Source organism: Sitodiplosis mosellana, unplaced genomic scaffold, assembly GCF_009176505.1.
Source record: "Sitodiplosis mosellana isolate CC-2019 unplaced genomic scaffold, AAFC_SMos_1.0 Smas_scaffold_6150, whole genome shotgun sequence".
NCBI lineage: Eukaryota > Metazoa > Arthropoda > Insecta > Diptera > Cecidomyiidae > Sitodiplosis > Sitodiplosis mosellana.
The window spans coordinates 1,784,919-1,807,227 of record NW_022601391.1 but is presented as its reverse complement, the minus strand read 5'-3'; the positions used below and the strand labels follow the sequence as shown (position 1 = coordinate 1,807,227).

At 36.3% G+C, this 22,309-nt stretch overlaps 1 protein-coding gene across 13 annotated transcripts in view; it reads left to right on the top strand.

Annotated features, from left to right (window-relative positions):
- Nucleotides 1–22,309, top strand: part of LOC129574045 (guanine nucleotide exchange factor DBS) — an 87,847-nt gene that overhangs the window by 25,078 nt on the left and 40,460 nt on the right. For 8 of the 13 annotated variants that reach the window (XM_055455361.1, XM_055455368.1, XM_055455365.1 and 5 more), the window contains exons 8-12: nucleotides 2,418–2,601; nucleotides 2,689–2,839; nucleotides 2,912–3,069; nucleotides 3,351–3,563; nucleotides 10,305–10,487. In XM_055455361.1, the coding sequence (XP_055311336.1) occupies nucleotides 2,418–2,601; nucleotides 2,689–2,839; nucleotides 2,912–3,069; nucleotides 3,351–3,563; nucleotides 10,305–10,487 (889 nt within the window). The remainder of the gene's footprint in view (nucleotides 1–2,417; nucleotides 2,602–2,688; nucleotides 2,840–2,911; nucleotides 3,070–3,350; nucleotides 3,564–10,304; nucleotides 10,488–22,309) is intronic. The other 5 variants (XM_055455362.1, XM_055455372.1, XM_055455373.1 and 2 more) reach the window with 1 other exon arrangement.

The following is a 22,309-nucleotide window of genomic DNA, read 5'->3' as shown; positions in this document are numbered from 1 at the left end:
TCCATTTGTGATGAAACACAATTTTGTAACATACAATATCGACATTGTGAACGACATACACGAATCATATATTTCATCGGAAGTACGAAAGATGAAGAAGCATCATTAAGCGCGAAAATTCGAAATGGTTGAAATGAAAACGTTAATGGTTTTCCAATTTGATTTCATTTTTCGCGCAAGTGAAATGGCTGTTGCGTTTTCTTTAATGGCGTATCGATTTTTATTCTTTGGCATATGGCGGCAGTGAGAGCACAGCAATCGTAGGGCCGAGCATTTGTGACGAGATTCATTTGCGTGTACTGTGTGATCATTATTGCCAGATTTTTATTTTCGAAGTGGAGATTCATCTGCTTTCATTTTTATTGTTGTTTGTTTGTTTAGCTTGAAATGATTGCAATTGAAGTTTTATCAGTACATTTTGAATAATGTTCGCTGCGCTGAAAACGTATGAATATTCATTGCTGCTCAATTTGCTAGTTTTTGTTTGTTCTCTCGCGACCGCATACTCCTCATTCACTTTAATTAATTAAGTCAATTTAAGTGGCTGTGCTCCCAGCTCTCATAACGTTATGTACATCAGAAAATACACACATGTGCAATGCCCTGTGTATGCCATAAATAAAGGAGAGAGGAAGAGAGATGGCGAGAAAAAGAATGTGACTGATGCTCTTGTTTTCAAAATGAACTTCCGCCAAACGATTTCACAGATGATTTGCGTCGCACTGCCATTATATTCGTTACGCGCATTTTGTCGCTCATTAGCTATTGATCGGTAGTAATAGTGTAGTGAAATTCAGTGTTCACTGGCTATTTTACCGATTCCGTACGTTTTTCTATCAATCGGAATCCCAAGGCGACCGATTCGCGTTGCATTTATGCTGCGCTCTTTTTTTTCTCTCTCATTTGTGTGTCAGTGGAATGCAAAACTTGACATTGCCCCGTGAATGTGGGGGAATAGAAATAGAAATCGGTTCGCATTTGTATGCGAGTTTTATTTGGTTAGATTGAAATGAACGATAACTCTAATCACATTTTGTAATATGCATTCGAGCCAATGTTAATTCTGCATTCAATTCAAGTGGCAATTATCGTTTGAGAATGTGCGGCTGGTCTCGTGCCTGGCTCTTTTATCATTATTGCCGATTTGTTATTTAAACATTGATGATAAAAACGCCATTTCATCAACCATTCAATTGTCGATCCAATTCTTCCTTAGTACTAGAGAACGACCCACTGCAGAGTTCAATTTTTTGTTGCAATTTGCAAAATGCTTTGCTTTCATAGCGTAATGCATTCATGAATCACAACTTGAAATATATGTTAGTAATCATATATAATGTAATCTTTCTAATTCAATTCGCTTATAGTGTGCTGATGAGTAAACAAACATACATATAATGCTTTATATAGAATGCTTTAGACGCTATAGTACTCAGAAAATATGGTACTTGTGATGAAAAAAAACACCGGCAAACACACTCCTCAGGTGCTGTAACCGCTCTCTTGATGTGACATACACACAGAAACACATATTCAAAATGGCTTTTACAATTGGTATTCATTGGAAGAAAATCACTATAAGGTTCATTCCGTTACATGAATCGGTAAGAGGGTATGGTACCTGCAATCGATTCGTTTTACCGGCTGATTGTTGCTACTGAAATAGCGTTAATGGAATACTTTTATCACAATTATTGTTAAAAGGCTGTCATAAAAATTAGCGGCAAAGCCACGCTTAAGCAATAAAACCACACTCATTTTGTTTCTTCTCGCAACCATACCATTGCCATGCCGAAACTGTATATGGAAAATAAAACGATTACTCACTCTTTCATCGGTCGGGTACACCAATTTTTTGCGCGCAATTTTGTATTGTATCTCGATAATGCATATCAAACGGAATATCTAAATGACATAATTAGAGTGACATGTGTCGTACAACCGGAACAGATGCAAGTGGCAACCACAATGCTTTCAGAAACAGTGAACGGCATTTCCTCCATTCCTTCGTCCCTTTGTTCTACCATTTTGAAATCGATAGCATCGTTTTTCCTCCGAACACCACCAGCTACAGTCGAATCGTCTGCCACATCCAGCGAATCGATTGTTTTGGCCGATGTGTACACAAAATTAATTTCACCAACCAACACAAACACAAACACAAACACGAACAACAACAATACAAATCACACACTAGCACCACCGCCAACACAACATCAGCACATAACTCAACACTGCATCACAACCATCCACTCACAATCCTCATTGTCATTGTACTTCACAACACAACCATCATCAACATTCTCATTTTATTCATGCTCTTCTTGTTCATCACCATTCATGCCATCGGCTTGCTCTTCTTGTTCTTCGTGCGCATCGACTATTGCCCCATTGCCATTTATCGTTTCGCCAACCAGTGCAGGGCATTTAAGACCGATTTGTATAAATGTAAATGCTGACGACAGTCGCGTTTATCGTAGACTTTTAGTGCAATTGGAAGAGACTGAACGACGATTCGATGATTTTTGGAACACACATCTAATACGATTGAAACAGTGCTTGGATCTAAGGCGTTTTGAACAGGACTTCCGTGAATTGCAGGTAATTATTTTGTGGATGACATTTTTTTGTGTATTGCTTCGCGCTCTCAAATCATTCAATACACCGGTTCATTCAATTGTCTTACAGATAAACTTTGATTCACACCTGCAAATCGTCTCTGAAATGACCGAAATCGGTGAGACTGTTGATCGTGTTGATGCAATCATCGAAGACACAAAACGCTTCCAAAAACTGTGCGATATTGACATCGAGCGTGCCGAAGAGGTCGTTTCTATAGGTAAGATAGTGTTTTTTGGACTTGTTTGTGCATGGATTTCGATAGTTTTAACCATTTTGATTGAATTTGCAGGCCAGCAGCTAATCAATGTTCGTGGCGCTTGCCCCAAAGAAGTTGTACAACCAAAATGTGATGAACTATCACGTGTTTGTGATATGGTTACGGAACGTCTATCCAGACGGCTTGAGATTTTGTTGAAAAGCCGTGATCTAATGAAACGTGTCGAAAAGGTTTGTGTGTATTATGATTTTTGTGGACCGTATAACGCATGTTGATAATTCAATATTTTATGTTTATCATGGAATCCATTCCAGTAAATCATATTTCAAATGTAATAATTACTTTGAATTCCCGCTGTAAATCAGTTATTTACCCGCTCGAATATATTCTATGCATACATAATATGTATTCAAACCCAACGAGCTTAAATATTTAAAAAAAAAAATTGCCTAAAGATAGGCAATTTTAAGTTGAAACTATGGAACTCGAATGATGTTTTGTTGTATTACAGGCAAACAGCTGGTGCGCTCGTGGCATTGAACTGCTAGCATCGCAGCGCATCGAAAAGTGTTCAATATCGCCTGAATATGCGGAAGAAAGCTTAAAAGAAATTCAACAGTTTGTACTGTCGGCAAGCGAATTCTGTGTAACGTCTAGTCCAAGAGAATTACGTGATGTATTTCAAGAGAGTGCAACCATTGAGACCAAAGCTCTCGTTTCACAGGTAAGCAAAGTCACGTTCGGTGTATGGAACATAAACATGGATGTTTGACATTCAAAACTTCAGTTATATGCTCTTATGTGCTTTATTACTTTATCTTATGGTGAATAATAGATTGTATAAAATACCTCGAAAGCAGTTTGAGTCAAAATCATTCAAAATAGTCCCATTAATCATTGTTGATGATAAAATATTCCTGTGCGTATATATGATTCTTCTGGGGAAAAAAATGAAACAAATGTTATCCATATGACGATAAAAATTTTTTAGTCAGATTGAAATGAGGCACGATTTCAAGGGAAAATCAAGCAAGACTTCCGAAATGAGTAAAACAACTCACTGATTTATTATAGCAATTCAATTCGTGATTGTGGACGGACAGCGCACACTTCTAGTGGGTTTAATCCAGTTTGTGTATGACCATTGACCATACAACTCAGTTTTAACGAATTCATTTAGAATTAACACAATCATTTTCTGGACAATAAAAGATAATCATTTTAAAATTATATATTTGTATCCGTCATAAATGACAGTTTTTCGCCACGGCATAACCCATCAGCCATCAGCGGTGCGGCTCGTAATCATTGAATTTTGAACATTTACTACGAATTAAAAGTCAATTCATCATCAATTGATTCGACAGCGGTGAATAGATGCAGACGAATAGGATGTATTGTTGAAACGATTTCAAAAAGTAATTTTTCTCTATTACTGTGTGACAGCCTTTGATCACTGCTGGATGTTTAGTCGATTGTTTACGTAGTTTTATCAAAGCAATGACAGCATTCGAAGGTCATTTGGCAACTTTACTCAATTGTGTTTAGTTTTTCCGAGACATAATCATTGAAGAAAGAAATACTCTTTTTTTTCTGATAAAATAGTACATTGGATGAATAAACGAGCCGAAGCAACAGAAAAAAAAGTCTGTTGTATGAATTACTTCAATGAAAGCGTCGATTTGTGTGCGAGTGCGTGTGCGTGTGTTTATGTGTATTAAAACGCAACAAGTTCAAAATGTGCCAAAGCAACGAAAATATTTGTTAATTTAGAATAATTGTTTTTTTATATGCTGTTATTTTTTCTCTCTACTGGAACAAAAGAAAACGAGTCACATCAAATGAGACGTGGTATATAACAACAACGAAAAAAAATGAAACACAAAAAAAAATCCGGCAACAAGAGCATCTGCGATATGCTCTCAATTTCGACCTCAAATGTAGATTATTTGGTTTCATACGCAACAACAAGAAGACTTACATTACACGCTGAACATTTCTCTATTTCGCATTTTTTTTTGCAGCGGTAAAATTAATTAGTCGCGCTTGAAACAAGAGTATCTCTTTTGATTTTTCGTTTCGATTTCTTCTCACTCCATTTATCATCATCTGTTGACAATATTTTCTTTTTAAATAATTTTGTCTCTTTGTCATTGTTACCGTCTCGTTTCTCTCTCTCTCTCTCTCTCTCCCTCTCTCTCTTGTTTCAGACAACCCATTGCTATCTGTGAATTGAGTAGTTGTGTATTTGTCTTGAATTTGGGTCAAGTCAAATATGTACTGAAAACCAAATGTGATAATTTTATCAAATGCTATGGAATGCTGGTTGCCGAAAAAAAATGTCATCACATTTTTTTCTGTCCGTTCAGAAATGAGAACCACAACCAAATCGAAAACTTTGATCAGAATTCGTTGTGTGTGCATGTTTTTGTTCATTCGGCCAAATCGTGAATCATTCCAATTAAATTAAATCTACAAAACCATTTCACTTTTATGACATAAATTTAATTACAATCTCAACATTTAGTGAGAGATTTCATGATTTGCGTTGCCCACTTGGAAATTCATTGCGCCAATTAAAATTGTTGTTTTTGTGTACTTTCTTTGCCGATTTCGGTTTTGGCGTCTCTCGCCCGTTGCTTCCCATTTTTTCTCTGCTGTGTCGCGTGGAAGCGCACGCGCGCGCACACGACGCGTAAATGTGTGAAGCTGCTTGAAGATTGATATCCGAATAGTCGTAACAGGGAAGCGGCACCGGAAAAGAGATAGCAAGCAAAAAAAAGTGCGCCAAAATGAACAGATGATTTTAATTGCGTGTAAATAATTTGGCAGCGATGACTGTGCAAAATATACACGTTCAGCCTGAGCCACCAATTCATTCGTTTCGCTCGTATTGATTAATACGATAATGATGATTTGAGGAAATTGACGAATTGAATTATCAATCCGAACAACGAATTTGCACCATTTCACGTTTGGGTCAGTGGCACATTGGAACGAACACCGAATAATGAAACAATGAAAGTAAAAAAGCAACAATAACACAATTGACTGAAAATTAAGTGATCAAATGGTGGAATTGGGCGAGTTTTATCGATTTTAAATCATGTACCAATTTTTCTCATGTTAAATTCGACTCCAATGGGAAATTCTTTATTGCACACTTCCTTCGGCTAGAGAGAAAGAGTTATTTTGCACGTTAGTCACGCAACCATCGTTACGAGTGCAGTCAATTTCATCGCGACGGAAGTTTATGAGAAAAAGTCATAAATTAAGATGGTTTGCCAACTCAAATGGCATGCACTCCCTTTCAAATTGCTCAGTGAAATTGATTGGTATTTCACTTGATTCAGTCGCCGTTCATTTGTCGTGTCATTCTTCAATTTTTGCTACACAAGATCCATTCAATTGGAATGCCAAAAATGCCGTAATTGTTGTGATTTTTAAAGACCCGGAATATTTTATTGATACATCAACTTAATTATGGGTTGACGTGCGCACTGCGCAATGCTCGATAAGGTTTTTGGAATTGAAAATGAATGTGGCGGTGCAAAAATGTGAAAATTGCATAGCATTGAAACAATCGTCGACTACAATTAAAGGTCAGGGACTTGGTGTGCTGTGTTCCTCTTACGTGCTGTCATAAGGCGACAAACGAATGGCGCGCACATTGTCTACTTAATTCGCGTACATGATTGTAATAAGTAGCTATGAATTCATATTCATAAAATAGAAAACCGTTGCCATTTTTTTTTAAATTTTCATTGAGTTTTTCAATGCACATTTGAAATCCACATCGCCACGGGCAACATTACTAGTGGCAGCAGCAGCAGCGGTGCCATCGAGTTGAAAAGAAGTCGAGTTGCACATATTCACGCAAGCGAAATGTCTTTTTAATTGTACTTGCAAATTGATTAGAAAAAAGAGGAAGAAGAAAGACACACGCTGTTTGCAAAAAGGTGATATGTGCAGGCAACAAATGAGAGGAAATCGGAAGAGAATGCTGACCACCGCATGTGAACAGTGAAAGTGGTTTTGACATTTTGTTTTTCTTCAGTAAATTCTGCTGCTGCTACCTACAGAAAGCGTACAATTTGCACAGAGACACTTTATCTCTCTCGCGGTGGTTTGTTTTTTTTTTTTATTTATTTATGGCAGTTTGTTTTGTGTAATGATAATACTTTTTTTTTTCTCTTCATTTCGTCGAAGATTTCCTGTGTAATGATATTTACGGTCAACGAGCACCAAGTTCCACACATCCACATTTGTCATGCAATTGATGCTGTTGTGTGCGCGCACCGCGCTCGACTTACGGCTACGATAATAAACGAGGTTTTTGTGTTTGTCGAACCACTGATGCACAGAATTAGAAATCACATCATGCAAATAAATAAGTATTGACCATATTTAGTCAATTAATATAAACCATGAGATCTCGTCATCTGATTGCAACGATGAAATGAGAAAAAGAAAAAAAAACAGCCACAACATGGATTACCAAATCAACAGGATATCTGTCATTTAATTTATTTACACCGATGATTTGTTTCATTTTTTTCTTCTTTTTGCAAGAAAAACAAATCATTTAAAATTGTATATTGCTCATGTTTGTGGAGACAAACCAATTGGATTGATTTACAGACAGAGAGGCAATAAAAGATTGATGGCATACGAGATTTATGCGATGTGCAGACATTTTTCTTCTTCATCGTTTTTTTTCCTCCCATTTCTGGCAAATTTCTCCTCTACCCGTAATCATCGTGGAATTCGATTGCGTGACCGTATATCGATCAGTGGAGTCGTTCGTTATCAGTCACATAAATTTGCACAAACAAAAAAAAAGAAACACTGATAGTAACTGAGGAATTGGCAGTGCATTGCGCGTCCCAACGAGTTATCGCATCAACAATTAAAGATCAATAATAATGAGGAAATGGTGCAAAATGACTTAGATTGAAATGTGTGTGTGTGTGTGTGTGTGTGTGTGTGTGCCCAATTGAAACAAATGCTGCACACTTCTCAGAAAACAATAGTTCATGAAAAATGACCAGCGTTCGACTGTCGCATCGAAAAAGGCAATCAATTTGCTGATTGCATAACGAAAACATAACGGTTACGAATTAAATGCACAAATTGTCTAGTTCGAAGACAACGTTGGCGATGGCAAGCAGAAGTGCAGGTACATAGTTGTAATGCGCATACTAATAAGAACGAACAGTCATCGAAGATCCGCATTCGGCATTTGGCGAAATAACGAATTGCGAACGAGCTTACGATGGAGACGAAACGAACCAAAAAAAGACAGAATATATATATATAATTCAACTATAATTTACGAATGCTTGCAATTTATTATCGTGCATTGGATATTTACGATAGTGATCTAAATTTTGTATAGCTCGTTGCCAATCGATAGGCAAACAATTACACGCACGAAAACCACAGCTCGGTACTGAGTGAGAGCGAGAGCAAAAGAGAGAAAGAGAGAGAGAGAGAGAAACGGGCAAAAAGATAGAGAGAATTTAAGAGGCACTTTTGTCGATTTTACAGCCCAAGTTCAATGATTTGTTGATGTCGGATTATGCAATCAGTTGGGCTGAAAGATGTAATTTTAACTAGATTTTACCCGATGTTTGCGTTCGTTCTATTTTATTCAGAATTTATTCGTAGTTTACGTTCGATGCCACCAGTTTGCATACAAATATATGCATTAGCTCGTTGAAAGGTTGGAATACTGCTTAACGTGCAGCCACAAGTAGATCGGTTTGGTTCAGTTCGGTTCGGTTTGAATTCGGATTGTACATCGAAAAATTTCTGCAATGCGTACACGATGAACGAGAAAGAAAACACATGTTTTCTCTTGCTTTTTCCAGTAAATCAACGAAACAAATTGATTGTCATTAGAAGCAGATTCCCATCTTTGTAACCACTGATTATTTACTTCGTTCGAATTGAATTTTACAACACATTTTCTAACTGCCAATTATTCGTACGCACAGCTTCGCGCCCAGACCAACAACCAACAACAATACATGTTGGTTGCCGCTTCAAATTATGGCATTGATAAAGAAAGAAGAAGCAAAAAAAGCACCATGCTCGAAATCCAAAATAAGAAGAAAGAAAAACGATGATATTCGATCTCGTTTTTTTTAAAAAAAAATAGTGAACAAAACGGAACGACCGACAAAAACAAAACGAGAAAAACGCACACACACACAACAAACACAACGACATGCCAGCCGCATAATCACTAATTATGATAAAACGAAATAATTTTCCAATTTGTCTAATAGAATAATGAATGAAGCACTCAAATGCGTGAATTAATTCGACGATGATGAGAATTCCATACACACTACACACACTCTGCCATTTTCTTGCACTTTCGAAAGCACGGCATGAGAAACAGTTACACATCACAATCGGCTTTGCTTTATAGAGCAAAGTGTGAAAGTCAAACTTTCAATAGACTCCCTTCATTTCAATCAAATTATTCTTTCATCTGATTGAATCCCAAACTAATCTAGATAAAGAAAATAAAATAAGAAGACCAAGGCAAAAATGAGCATTCTAATGGCTACGATTTCATTCTTTTCGATTCTTCGGATGTAAAAAAAATTGCGTGTTCACAGAATGACGCTCAAGAGTGTATCGTGGAATAACATTTTGAGTATCTGACAAACCGAACTCTATTTTCATTCAAACAGTCGATTTATATGCTAAAAACCTCAGATTAACTACTGGATTTCCAAATTTTCAGTCACGAATCGAAGCATTTTCTATTCTAACGGATCCAACAAGTTGCATGGAAATTCGAATGAAGATCACAGTTCTATCTATAGTTTCCTAATAAGGTGGAAATTAAATTGATAAGCAATGTACAATGTCTCTTCGTTTTAGATTTACGATTATTTCCACATTTTTTTTCTCGTTTTCGCCAATTCCCAAATACTTTGGCTATCTGAACTCTTGCCCTTTTTCTATTAAAAGATATCAAATTTCTTCCTATTCATCACGATTTTTATTGGTGCTCTTCGCGCAAAGAAAATATAATGCCGATGGTTTTAAAACTAACAACTGTGTTGTGATGGAAAATCATTCAAATTGATAAGTTGAAATATCGTTTTTTTTTCTCTCTCTGAAATTTGACATATTTTAAGTCAATCAGTATTGTAACCAGTTTTATGATGTGTATTTTGACTGATTTCCATATAAATTGTTCGTAATTATTTGCACATAATAATTCGAGATGGATACCGTTTGTTTACATCACTGCTGGCATATTTGACGCGTCAGACCAAATTATCGATCGATTAATCAGCTATTTATTTAATACAAATTCAGTTATTTTTTTTCATTCGGAGAACATTTTATTTTTTGGTATCTTTAATTGGACTTGATGTTTCAATGTTGGTGTGAAGTGATATTTTAATTTGTTTTATTTATTTTTCGTGTGGTTTTGCAGGTACTACAGCGGATCGATGATGTGTCGTTAATGTGTGAGAAGCGTGTGGTTTGTTTGAAGAAATTAGCATTGAAACCGAAGCGGCCAGTTCAACAGGTGATTCCCGAGCCGGGTGTACCGCTGCAGCCCCCAGGAGGTGCACCGCATCCGCTACGTTTGCGCAGTAAATCACAACAGCGACGGGTAAGTGTTTATTCCAATTTTTGTTTCCATTAACATTTTGATCGGTTCAAGTCGAATGGCGGTTGTAATTTCGAGATGGTCATTGGCTGTCGACAAATCGATCAAAATGTGGAGAAAAAACAGCCAAATGTATCGTAAAAAATGGCATCAGATGATTTGGATAAGGAAAATGGGTTCGTCAATATTTTTGGCATACACATAGATCAGGTAGTGTGTAAAGTTAAAACTGCAGAATTGATGGATGGATAAAAAAAGGTCAAGTATTTTTTTCGCTGACTAATGGTCAGTTCTCCTCTTCTTGTCCAATGAATGTTATCGTGAATTTTGTGTTGTTCCAACGTTATTTTTTTTTTGTCATCATTCTTCGGACGATACATTTCAATGGGAAATGGATTTCGGAGTGAAATCAAACAATAGCCATAACGGCAGTAAATTCCACTGTTTTTAAGTTATCGATGAAAGTTTGAATGGCATTGACAATGAATACTGGATAACACAAACAATTAATTCTTCCACACAATCTCAAATTAAAACAAGGTTTTCATAAAAATCTAGGCCATCGGATAGATTTTGGAAGCGGTGAATAGAATGAAATTGATTTTGTGTATGCTTTTTTTCAAATCATCATCGTCTTCTTTGCTTCGAGCAACCAAATTCGCTCCACATTTCGATTCTATCTATATATTGATTCGAAGTAAACAAATGGAAAATATGGAGGTCAAAGAATAAAATCTGTTTGAGGCGATTTATCAGCTCAATCAAATGCATAAATTAGTAGTATCACTTCTGCTGTATTCTGAAAATTCATTCAATTCAACACTTGGTCGGAAAAATTGGAACGATGGAGAAATTGATACTGTTCTTTTGAAAGGAGATTTTCGATGTTGTATTCTTCGATTGAACATTTCAATTTTAGGAAATTTGTGTGAAAATCAACGACACTAAGAAAACTAAACAATTGAAACTCGCTGAACTAAAGTAAACAGTGACTGTTGAAAGATTTTATCATTTTGTTCTTCCCGTATCTTGTCGTTCCCAAGATTTTGTCAAATAGCTCATCAAAATCATTTTGTCCAGCTCATCGAATTTCATTGGATTGTGAAAGCAATTCCAGAGGACATGCACATAAATAATATGTTCAAACTTGTTTAATTTGCACTAATCAAATACAATTGCGTATGTTAATTGCAACATTACATACCGAAATCGAACTGTAAACGAAAGAAGAAGAAAAGGCAACTGCATGCAAAACATCTTTGCGGATGCCGTTAAAATCACTCGTCTTCACCGAGATGGTCAATCAATTTGTTCGATTTGAAGTCTAAATAGCGCTCACGTATGATGCAATATAACATAAACGGTATCATTTCGAAGGGAAGAGAGAAAAAACAAATCTGACATTGGTTGGACCGATGAACTGCTTAATTAATACAAAAATGTCGTTGTTCCAACAGCGAAAATATTTGTATGTGACTTTTACGGTGGACGTATTATTATGGTGGCTACTCGCCCTAGTGAATGTTTTTGTTTTCGAAACGATTTTAATTAAATCGATTATTGTCTGTGACGGCGCTATCAAGCATGCTGTGCGGTGCCAATAAAAATGATAGATAAGGTATTTAAAAGCCACGTGAAATTACATGAATTGATCGTCAATCGATAATCGATAATCATATTAAGAAAGTGTAGTAGTCGTTGTAATTACAAGCAGCGTACAGTGCGCGTACATTGCGCGTACATACACATAAAAAGCCGTCATTGTTGGCGGCATCGATTTCATTTACAAAAGAGAGAAATAAAAAAGCCAAACAGATCTAGTTTGATTGATGCGGCAAATTGAAAAGCGATCAGAAGAAGAAAAAAACCAGAAACCATGGACACAGATGCATTTTTTTCGTGTCTCTAAATAACCTGCATTAACATGTAGCGGTTGTAAGCATTGTAAAATCATTGATTGGACGACAGTTGTACGTATTCAATTTATGCAAATGTTTTCTTAGCCAGGAAATCGCAGCGAATGAAGGTGAATTGAGTGTCGGGCGGGCAATAATATTTCTTCGTGTGTGATTTTATACGAGCAAATGAAAGAGAAATTACTAACGATTATTTGGTGTGCGACGTGAACATAAAAATAATATCCAAAGTCAAATCAAATGCGAATGAAAGGGACACGTGTGTGAACGAGCAAGCGAGTGAGCGACTGGAGTCAGTGTCTATCATAAAACGGAGAGAATTATTAATTAAATTTAGTTGCGTAGTTACCATACGTGAAACGATTTGCAATTTTGTTTTTCTCTTTCACTCGACCAAAGCCATTTAGTCGTTTTGTTGAACAATTGTCGACAAAGTGTTTTATCGTACACATTTTGTTTTTTTTTTGTTCATGTCCGCGGCCAACGTAATCCGTCACTAGCGCACACTTTTTTTTTCTCGCTTGGCATTCTCGTTTTGCGTACGATTGAATAATATATGTGCAAATCCATAAAATCGCATCATATCTATGTTATTACAACTTGATTTGCTTTTATTGATCGTTTCGGTATCATGCATAACTGTTGTTCACAAGCTGCACTCGTTATCAATCATGAAATATCGTTGGCGATGAAGTTCATTAATCTCGCATCAACGGTATTCAAATGCAGTGTGGAAAATCTATATTGAATGCATCGAGATTTTCCAGATTGAAATTGCATCACGTGGTTTTTTTTCTTCTTACTAACCCGTAGCTTCCAAATGTAGGCATTCATCATGATTTTCTCTAAATTGGATTTTATACTCTTTTGAATGCACCGACAGCATGTAAAACCATCAAATATGTTACAATCCAAGATGAAACGTATGGTTTCGGCGGAAAAGAATAATCCATTGAAATGAGTTGCATTCGGTGTGAACGAATAAAAAACAAGAATGCTCAATCAGAATAAATGACTTGATTTTAGTGACGCATCGCTCAAACACTTTACAACTCGGAAAGAAAGCGTTAGATGGTGCATGAAATAGTTTCTAAATATCTTAGTAGATTCTTGATAAGATAACTTCTTCTAAATCCATTGTCTATGGCATGTTTTTTTTTATTTCATATTTCAAAGACAAACGGCCAAAGTCAAATACTAGCGCATCGAAAGTGCAGACTACATAGTTTGCAGGTGACATTTTAAATTTTCCATTTCACGTTCTGGTCATGAATACATTTTGGCTTTAAGTGATGTCACTGCCGCACTTAACACGACAAAAAATGCGAATAAACAAGTCAAATGGTCGAACAAAAGAAGAAGGAAAAACAACAACATCATGACGAAAACAACAACATCACTTTACTCGGAAATCCAGTCTGAACAATTTTCATTAAATCCAAACTCGGTCGCATCGGAAATGTTGTTGAAAAACACACATGGACACACACTCAAACATGCACACACACGCACCGAACATGAACATAGAAGCATACATAAAAATAATATCACAAGTCACTAAAAGTGTACGTGTTTCTATTTTCGGTAAATTTCATTTCACTTTTCCTTGTTTCTCTTCTTCCTTCCACTCAAATGCGTTCGCCGTGGATAAACATTTGTTTGACAAAGTGACAGACGAGGTAGAGCAGCAATTAGAAAAAATAACACAACAAGCAACGACGACTGCGGCGACAACGAAGACAGAGAGAAAAGAAAGAAAAAAAATGTGCTGAAAATTCAAAGAAGCCAACAACTTATTTGTTTATCATATTTTTATCGAATAGTTTAACGAGCATACCTTTTCTCCGTTTTTATTGCTCGTTTTCTTCTTATCCATCAGTTATAGTTATAATATACGTGTTTTGTCGATGCTGTTCTAGCCGCTTTCGACCACCATTGTTCAATAGACATTGGAATTTCGATAATATAGCGATAAGAAGACAGTGGAAGAACTTTTTTTAACGATACAATTCTGATGAATGTGTTCAAAGGTACAAGAAGAAAAAAACGACTTAGTTTCGACTGTCACAGACAATGGGGTTTAATGCACTTTGGGAATTTTTCCTGTTATGAATAGTAAAAGTAAACGCATTCCACCATTCATCCATTTCATTCAAGCCAACTCATGATATGATGATCAAGTGATATGCTACTATGGTGTATATACAATATACATATATATTTCACTTGGATTATGAATTCCTGTGTTGTTTATTTTCCCTCGATTTTCATTTTCGTGTTGGGTGAGGTCCCATCGAATTCCTGTGTTGGGTGTTGACTCACCAAAAAAATATTTCGATAAGTTTTTTTTTTGTCTTTCCTACGAAATAATATTGAACACTTTTGTCTTAGTTTTTATTGGAAATGGGCCTTTCTATTTTCTTCGATAACCAATAAATATCAGTCACGCGTTCGCATTTTATTTTTCGCTAAAACAAGAAAAAAAAAACACTCAACAAATTGGCTAAGACAACAAGCTAAGAGGGTATATGCAAAATTCAGTGATAAGTATCACGGATGTTATGCGGTTGATGCATTCGTGCGCACATATTTCATTGTTTATCTCGCTAGATGTGACAGTTTTATTTGAGTGCACTTATGCAATGTGATCAATGTGGGGTCAACCGCACTGTCCAGATCAGAAAATTGCGATAAATATTTACATTCAGGATTGAACGAAACAAATGTGGATTGTGCAAATTGAGTCAGAAAACGAAACGAAACAGAAAGAAGTGCTTTGTTTTAGTTGACTGCAATTATTATTATGGGCCAATCAGTTGGGTCGGTAATGATTATGGACGATTTTGCAAATGAAACATGACCTGACAAGCCCATCGCCATAAATATTGCCCGTATCAACTTTTTACGCATCAGGGTCAAACTGTGGCAATGCTGTATAACATCATTATACCCGAGAAAAAAAAATCGTATTGTTTATTTCAATGGGGTTTATTCATCCATCATTGCTTTTGTAATGCGTATGAAACGAACGCATATTTTGTGTGCTGTTGTGCCTTAGTTTTCGATTGATTTATGAAATCAATCGAATTGAAATGTATGATCTCATGTATGCAAATGGCCACTTTTCTCTCCATTGAACAGCAAACAGTTGAGCTGGATGCTGGGCCACATATGTATATAAATGATAAAAGCAATGTTTGCATAAATAAGACAGTCAAAGGACTTACAAATGATCGATTTGATAATGCCTAGAAGCGATCCAAGAAAAATACTCTATTTAAAATCGATAACCAATTATAATAGAATTAATTATGAACGGCGTTTCATTTCATCCATTTTCCATAGCGGCATAATATTCCGATTCCGTCACTTTAAAAAGTTTTAAAAAAATTTGTCACAATCAAAAAACTAACATTTTATCATGCAAATCAACATCAATATTTGCATATCAGTAACATTTCCTTCTCATGACGAATACAGCTTCCTCGTTGTTGTTTGTTTTTTTTTGCTTGAGAAAGTCACACAAGCCGTTAGTTATGTTTGCATTTCGATGACTGACTGTCCATCACGTAAGACATATTATTCCAGTTACATTCCGATAGGACGATCGCCGCTATCAATTACAAGTGCGTTGCGCAATAATTGGTGTGACGGTATGTTTTGAACATTATTAATCTAAATTAGCCACTGTTATGCGCACCCAATAATTTATGTACTCTATCAAAAGAGAGAAAAAAAAGGTTAAAATTATAACTTTAAAAGAAAATGCTTGATAAAGAGCACACAAATGATTCCATTCGGTTGAAGAATGATCTTCTTCGAAACGATTCAACATCTAAACTGTTTTTTTTTCTCGCCCTCTGAATAATATCTTTTCTCTTCAATCAGTTTTGCAGAAAGATCTTTTTTTTCTTCTTCTTCTTCTTGTCTAATGGACACTTAAAGGCGTTTTTGGGAAATTAATAATTTAATGATGCAATCAATAGATGGTTTCTTTTTTCTCTGGGCAAATTACATTTTAAGTGCGATCGCCAGAATGGGCAAAGAAATAGAATCGACATGATCAAAACAACAAAAGCCACATACACCAATCAATCTCCTTAGATTCTAGCAGCTAGAATAAACCGACAGAATAGCTAATAGACGAACACAATTGGAAGCGGCGTGAAGTAAAGAAACGCTTATTGAAAACGGTTATTTTCAATTTAAAAAGTCATCGACGTGGAAAACGCGCAGTGCTTCAATGTAATGAGATATTTTTTTCTTAAAAGTTCTACCTAAGCCAATCTTTTGACTTCTTTGACAGTCTTGATGCCAATTCATTGTTGCTAACGCGAGAACGCGAGAGAGAGAGAGAGAGAGAGAGAGAGAGAGAGAGAGAGAGAGAGAGAAATCCGAAAAATCCAGCCGAAAGGAATGAAAACAAATGTGAAAAATCGAAAACTTTCCATTTTTCATCGTTTTTTTCTCGCTCGTCTTGAAATTGAGATGCAATGTGATGTGGTTCGCTGTGATCATGAAACTGATTGGAGTAGTTTATGTGTTTCGGCGGTATATATTTTTCATTTTAAGGCATCAACAAAAGTAACTACGGGATGTGAATATGGCGCGTTCAATTCTGCACCATTCTTCCTGTTATTATGGGCCATCATTATAGAAATGCACATTTCTCAAATGACAAACACAAATAAAAGAAAAGTGTCATCGGCATCACTCATTTACAATCAGCGGAAAATTTCAATTTCACTTTTACTTTTTCTGTGTGGCGTGTGTGTCTTCTGGTGAGGCTGTGTACATTTTCTTCACAACTTTTTTTTCTTCTTCTGCATTTCGTTTCCATCCGATACCACCGTCGTACAACATCAGCCGATATAAATCAACACTGATGCTTTTCATAATGATAATGATGATGGCGATCAATTTTCAGATTCACTCGCAAATATATCATTCGCGGTGTAAAGTCAAACGAAAACAACAACGTGCGAAACATATAACAACACGCTCTCTTTTCTCTCTCTCGCTTCCTTGCGCTGCCGCTGCCAAGCGATCATTTCGGGCGTACAATGCTAAACAGACAAATAAATTTATCGTAGTTTAAATAGTTTTTTTTTCATATATTATTTATTGTAATAGCGGTGAGAATTTCAAAACGCAGACAAATGAACAGTCAGTGCCCATCGCATCGGAATCGAATAAGAAAAAAAAGCAGGCAAATACACAGCACCTGCTTTGGCTGCAGGCACTTCTCTTACCACAAGAAAATGTTCTTCAAATTTATACGTCTATTTCTATTGTTTTTACCGGCAATATTTCTATCAGTCTGCCTGATTGCTGCATTTAAATTCATTGCTGTTGTTGTTCTCATATCATCTCTTCCCGATTTACCATCAACGACGCAATAAACTTTCGTTTCGCATTCTCACTTACAAATGATAATCTGCAGCTTTTGTTTTGTTTCTTTTTTTCTGCGGCTGTGCGCCATTGTCGTCGGTGAGAAATTGTTAATCCATCGAAATGATATGCCATCATCAAGCAGCGGCTTGTTTTCGAACCGGCAAAATAGATAAATTCTAACTTTAAGCCGATTCACAATACGAATTTGTTGAGTTTAAACAACCCACTTCCGATCATTATCACCATGTTGTCCCTGGTCATTGATGATTACGGAAATTGTTACTGTAAAATGTACAAAAATTAACAATTTCAAACAATTCTCAACAATCTTCCTACTACAAAAATATTCATTTTGTGAAAAGAGTGCAATTTTTGTTTAGCTTGCGTGAGAAACCATTATAATGACCGTTGCAATGATTGTGTCGCCAAAAGTAGTCGAATTAATGTTCAATGAATATTTAATTGTTTCGGACTTGAAAAAGGACTTGATGAATGAAAAAAAAGATGCATTACGTTCTGCAGATATTCCGCGTTTGCATGATATAAGCATTTATCGAGGATCGCATTGAAAAAAGACTACATGCATTTAATGGTCACAATTGTTCACACGAAAATACACTTTATGATTATGTCATTTCCGAAAATAGCGATTGCCAATTGTAACAAGGAACTAATCAACACGTGATTGGCTATTCTGTGCACGAGTCCATTGTTTAATGACTTTATTTCCTTTCCATTTTGGTCGCGCTTGACAATTATTATTATCATTATTTGCATAATGGAATTCTTTGTCGCTGGCATTCGCTTCAGTACATCACTTGATGAATCCATTATGTGTGTGTGTGTGTGTGTGTGTGTGTGTGTCTGCTATGTGGTTGGCCATTGATTATCACTGTAGCTTGCGCATTGATGATATTTCCAAGTCGATTGCTGGGCGATGATTATGTCATTCCCGGCCGAAATTAATAATGCGATTACAAGTTTTTAATTGAATGAGCGTGTTGGGCACACAATGGCGATGTCGTCCGGATGAGTAGCAAACGAAGAGGGAAGACGTGTTGAAAAGCTTGTCAAAAGAGTGCATACAAATCAAGTTGATGTGAGCCATCCGACAAGCACCCACTTTCGATTTCACACAAATTGTGCCACGATGCCCAATTTGGCCCACCATTATGGCAGATCATTTTTGCAGTCGAGCATGCTTAATTTTGCAGCAGCAACATCGTCGTCGTCGTCGTCGTCATATCATCACATTAAATTAGCAAACAATATGGAAAGAAAATTGTTGTTATTTTCATCGAAAGAAATGGCTGTTTTTCATTCTCGAAAATTTAAAGTGAATTGCTGTTGTTCGCACCGTAGGCACACAATAATACCAACAGTTTTCACTTTGATCAATTGCAAACAAATGAACGGCAGAGCGCAGCCAAAACACGCCAACAACAACAGCCACCGCCGCCGGCATGATATCGAACGACAGCATCGGAAAGATGAATGGACACCGTGAACACCACATTCAACGCGAACGAAAAAAAAAACAAAACCGTAAAAACCGTAAAAACCGTAGAAAGATGAAAACAAAAGCAATGCACTAATCATATTAATTATGTGCTTGTAGTACAATAATAAAAGTAGCGCTCGTTCAGTAGCCGACTAAAAAGCAGAGAAGAGACAAAAACAACTGACTCCACACAAAATAATACACAACAAATCAAACGGAATGCAATTGCACTATGCGGTGACAATGAAGCAATCTCATCGAAATAGTGACAATTTCAAAATGAAATTCAAGCGAATGTTCAACGTACGAAATTTTTGTCACCGTAAAGAGTGATGCCGTTTTGGAAATGAACAATTCCGTAGAACGAAAAAGCGATTTATCTCTTATTTGCTAGCATAAATGGCACAATTTGTCGTACCATTGATCGTTGTGTGTATTATTTTGAACTCGCATTTTTTTCGGTTTCGCCGAATGCCTCACAAAAACAGCAACCACTCAGATTCATATTCAAATCGCTTATATGCTTATTTCGTGGCATTTGCTTTTGTTTAGATTCCATTTTCTCTGTGTATGAATCTGTGCTCATCTGTTTTCGATGTTTTTGTCATTGTAATTTTTGAGTCTCTGATGATCGGCGTACGAAACAGTCGGTTACATCGATAGATAAAATTTCCATTTCATCATGTGAACTACTTAAATGCAATGTGTTTTTTTTTCGCTTTAAACCATATATTTTGTGATATTGTTTCAATTGCTTCTTATTTTTCAACTGAATCTCGCAAGAATAATCATTAAAATCGAGAAAACGACAATGGAATTTGGGACGCGCGTATGGCAAAAAAAATAGAAGATTTCGCCGAAATGAAAACCGTGATTTGTTGTTTGTCGATTGCAGAAACAAAAGCGAATGAGCGACAGGTATGAGGGACAGATGGTATATGATAATTTCAAATGGATATGAGATGAAATGGTATGAAATGATGGCCAATGTGTAGAGCATTCATTGCAACACCTAATTTTGTCCACAATAATCAAATAATTCAATAACTTCAGTGCATATCTTGATGTTTTACTATGCCCAATCTTCGAATATTATTGTCGTTAGTGACGTCTGAATTACTCAGTCTAGCTTTCGATCTAACCGAATGTAAGAAAAAGTGATATGTGCGCAGAGCGTACTCAGTGAACCGTATGCAAAACACTTACACACAAAACCATACAGATGACATCGTTCCAAGATCAATAGCGATGGCCGAATTTTAAATATTCGATGAACAATCAATAGAAAGGTAAATAATTGATGAATGAATCAAAGAAGAAAAACATGTGTGTGCGAATTCGTCAGTTCATTATTATTTTCACTTTTTGCGCAGCTGCCAACGCACCTGACTCATGTGGCGGCGCAAACGATTACAATAGATCGTCATTGTGTGTGCTGAGAATAGTGATGTTCAATAATTTATTTCTTTTTTCGATTATTTTCGCGTTTCTAATTGAATCTGACATTCGTTTTGTGTACGTGAACTGGCTCAAAGAATTTCGCTTTCCACGTGAATGAAACGGCAAAGTCACTGTGTTCAAAAGTCTTCGATAACATTTGTTTTCTTTGTCGGCGGTCCACATGTCAACGGCTAACGATTGATTCCACTCTTTCTCTCGCGATTTATGTGTGTGTGAGCGCGTGCGCGCGCGCGATATGTTCGACGATGCTTTCAATTTTCGCGAAACAAGTGCTTTTAATTCGACATTGAACAGAAAGTTCATTCCGTAGTGTTTCGATTTCTCGCCGCCTCGAATGTACGATTTACACGCACGATTTCGTTGGGATAAGAAGAAAACAAAATAACGATAATATCGTTGACGACGACGAAAGCCAACCAATTCAGTTTTCCGCATCGAGATTATAATCACAATAATCACACGCTCGTTTGAAGTGAATCATTGTTGGTTTGGGTTAGTTAGGTAAAGAAATGAATGTTTCTATGTTAATGCCTATCATCACATATTACCAGTCCATTTTGTACCATTGCTCACTATTCATTCCCCATTCAAAATTCATCATTTTCACGCCGATCAACCGCATCTTTAACTAGAATGAAATGTATGGCCATTTCATTTTGACATTGCGCCGAGAGAGAATTATGGTGAAATACATTCATGACACCGGGCAGTTAAACTCGAATGAGTGCGATTTGCGCGTAAAACAAAAGATGTGAGAGAAAGAAGAAAGGGCTTCCGATTCAGACACAAAAGAAGATTTATGCAAAGTACCGACTTTACCGCAAATGAATATGGTTTGTAGGTAAATGATAATTTCGTGCATTTGTGAACGCCGACCGAGCGCGCTCGGACATAGGAAATAAATGACAAACGATACCAATGCGTGAAATTTTCAACACACAAACTCACGAGGAAATGTAACAGTGCCCAAATTTGGATAACAATGAAGAAAAAAAAAAGAAAATTTTGAATCGAGATTTTTTCTTCAATTCATTTCTAAATGATAAAGATGATGATCAATCAAACCGAATGCTACAATAATTACGGGTGCAAGAAGAGAAGCCAAAGCAAATCTGAATCTAATTTTCATGCAAGCAACGAATTGTAAACAATCATTTTCTCTAATCAAATATAATACGTATTGATGCGCATCGATAGTTATTTATGTTAAATTATGTTACAAGGCATTTCATTTTGTCGATGCATTCGCTTTGTAATCGTTGATGCATTTTATCAATTCGATAGATTAACCATCTATTCGATTGATATATTCACAATAATTCGATTCATGCCAATCTTATACAATACGCAGTAGTAAAATTGCCTCTAATTGGAATCTTTTCTATCACATCCGGCCAAAGTCACAAATCACATCGGCTACTTGTCGATAGAATAAATTATGCTGAAAATGAGCTCAAATTTTCAGATACTTTGGAGCAAGAAAGAGAAGACGATGTCTATTTTCTACGCTATCATTTGATGTGCTTGATCAATTTATTTCAGAGATTACTATG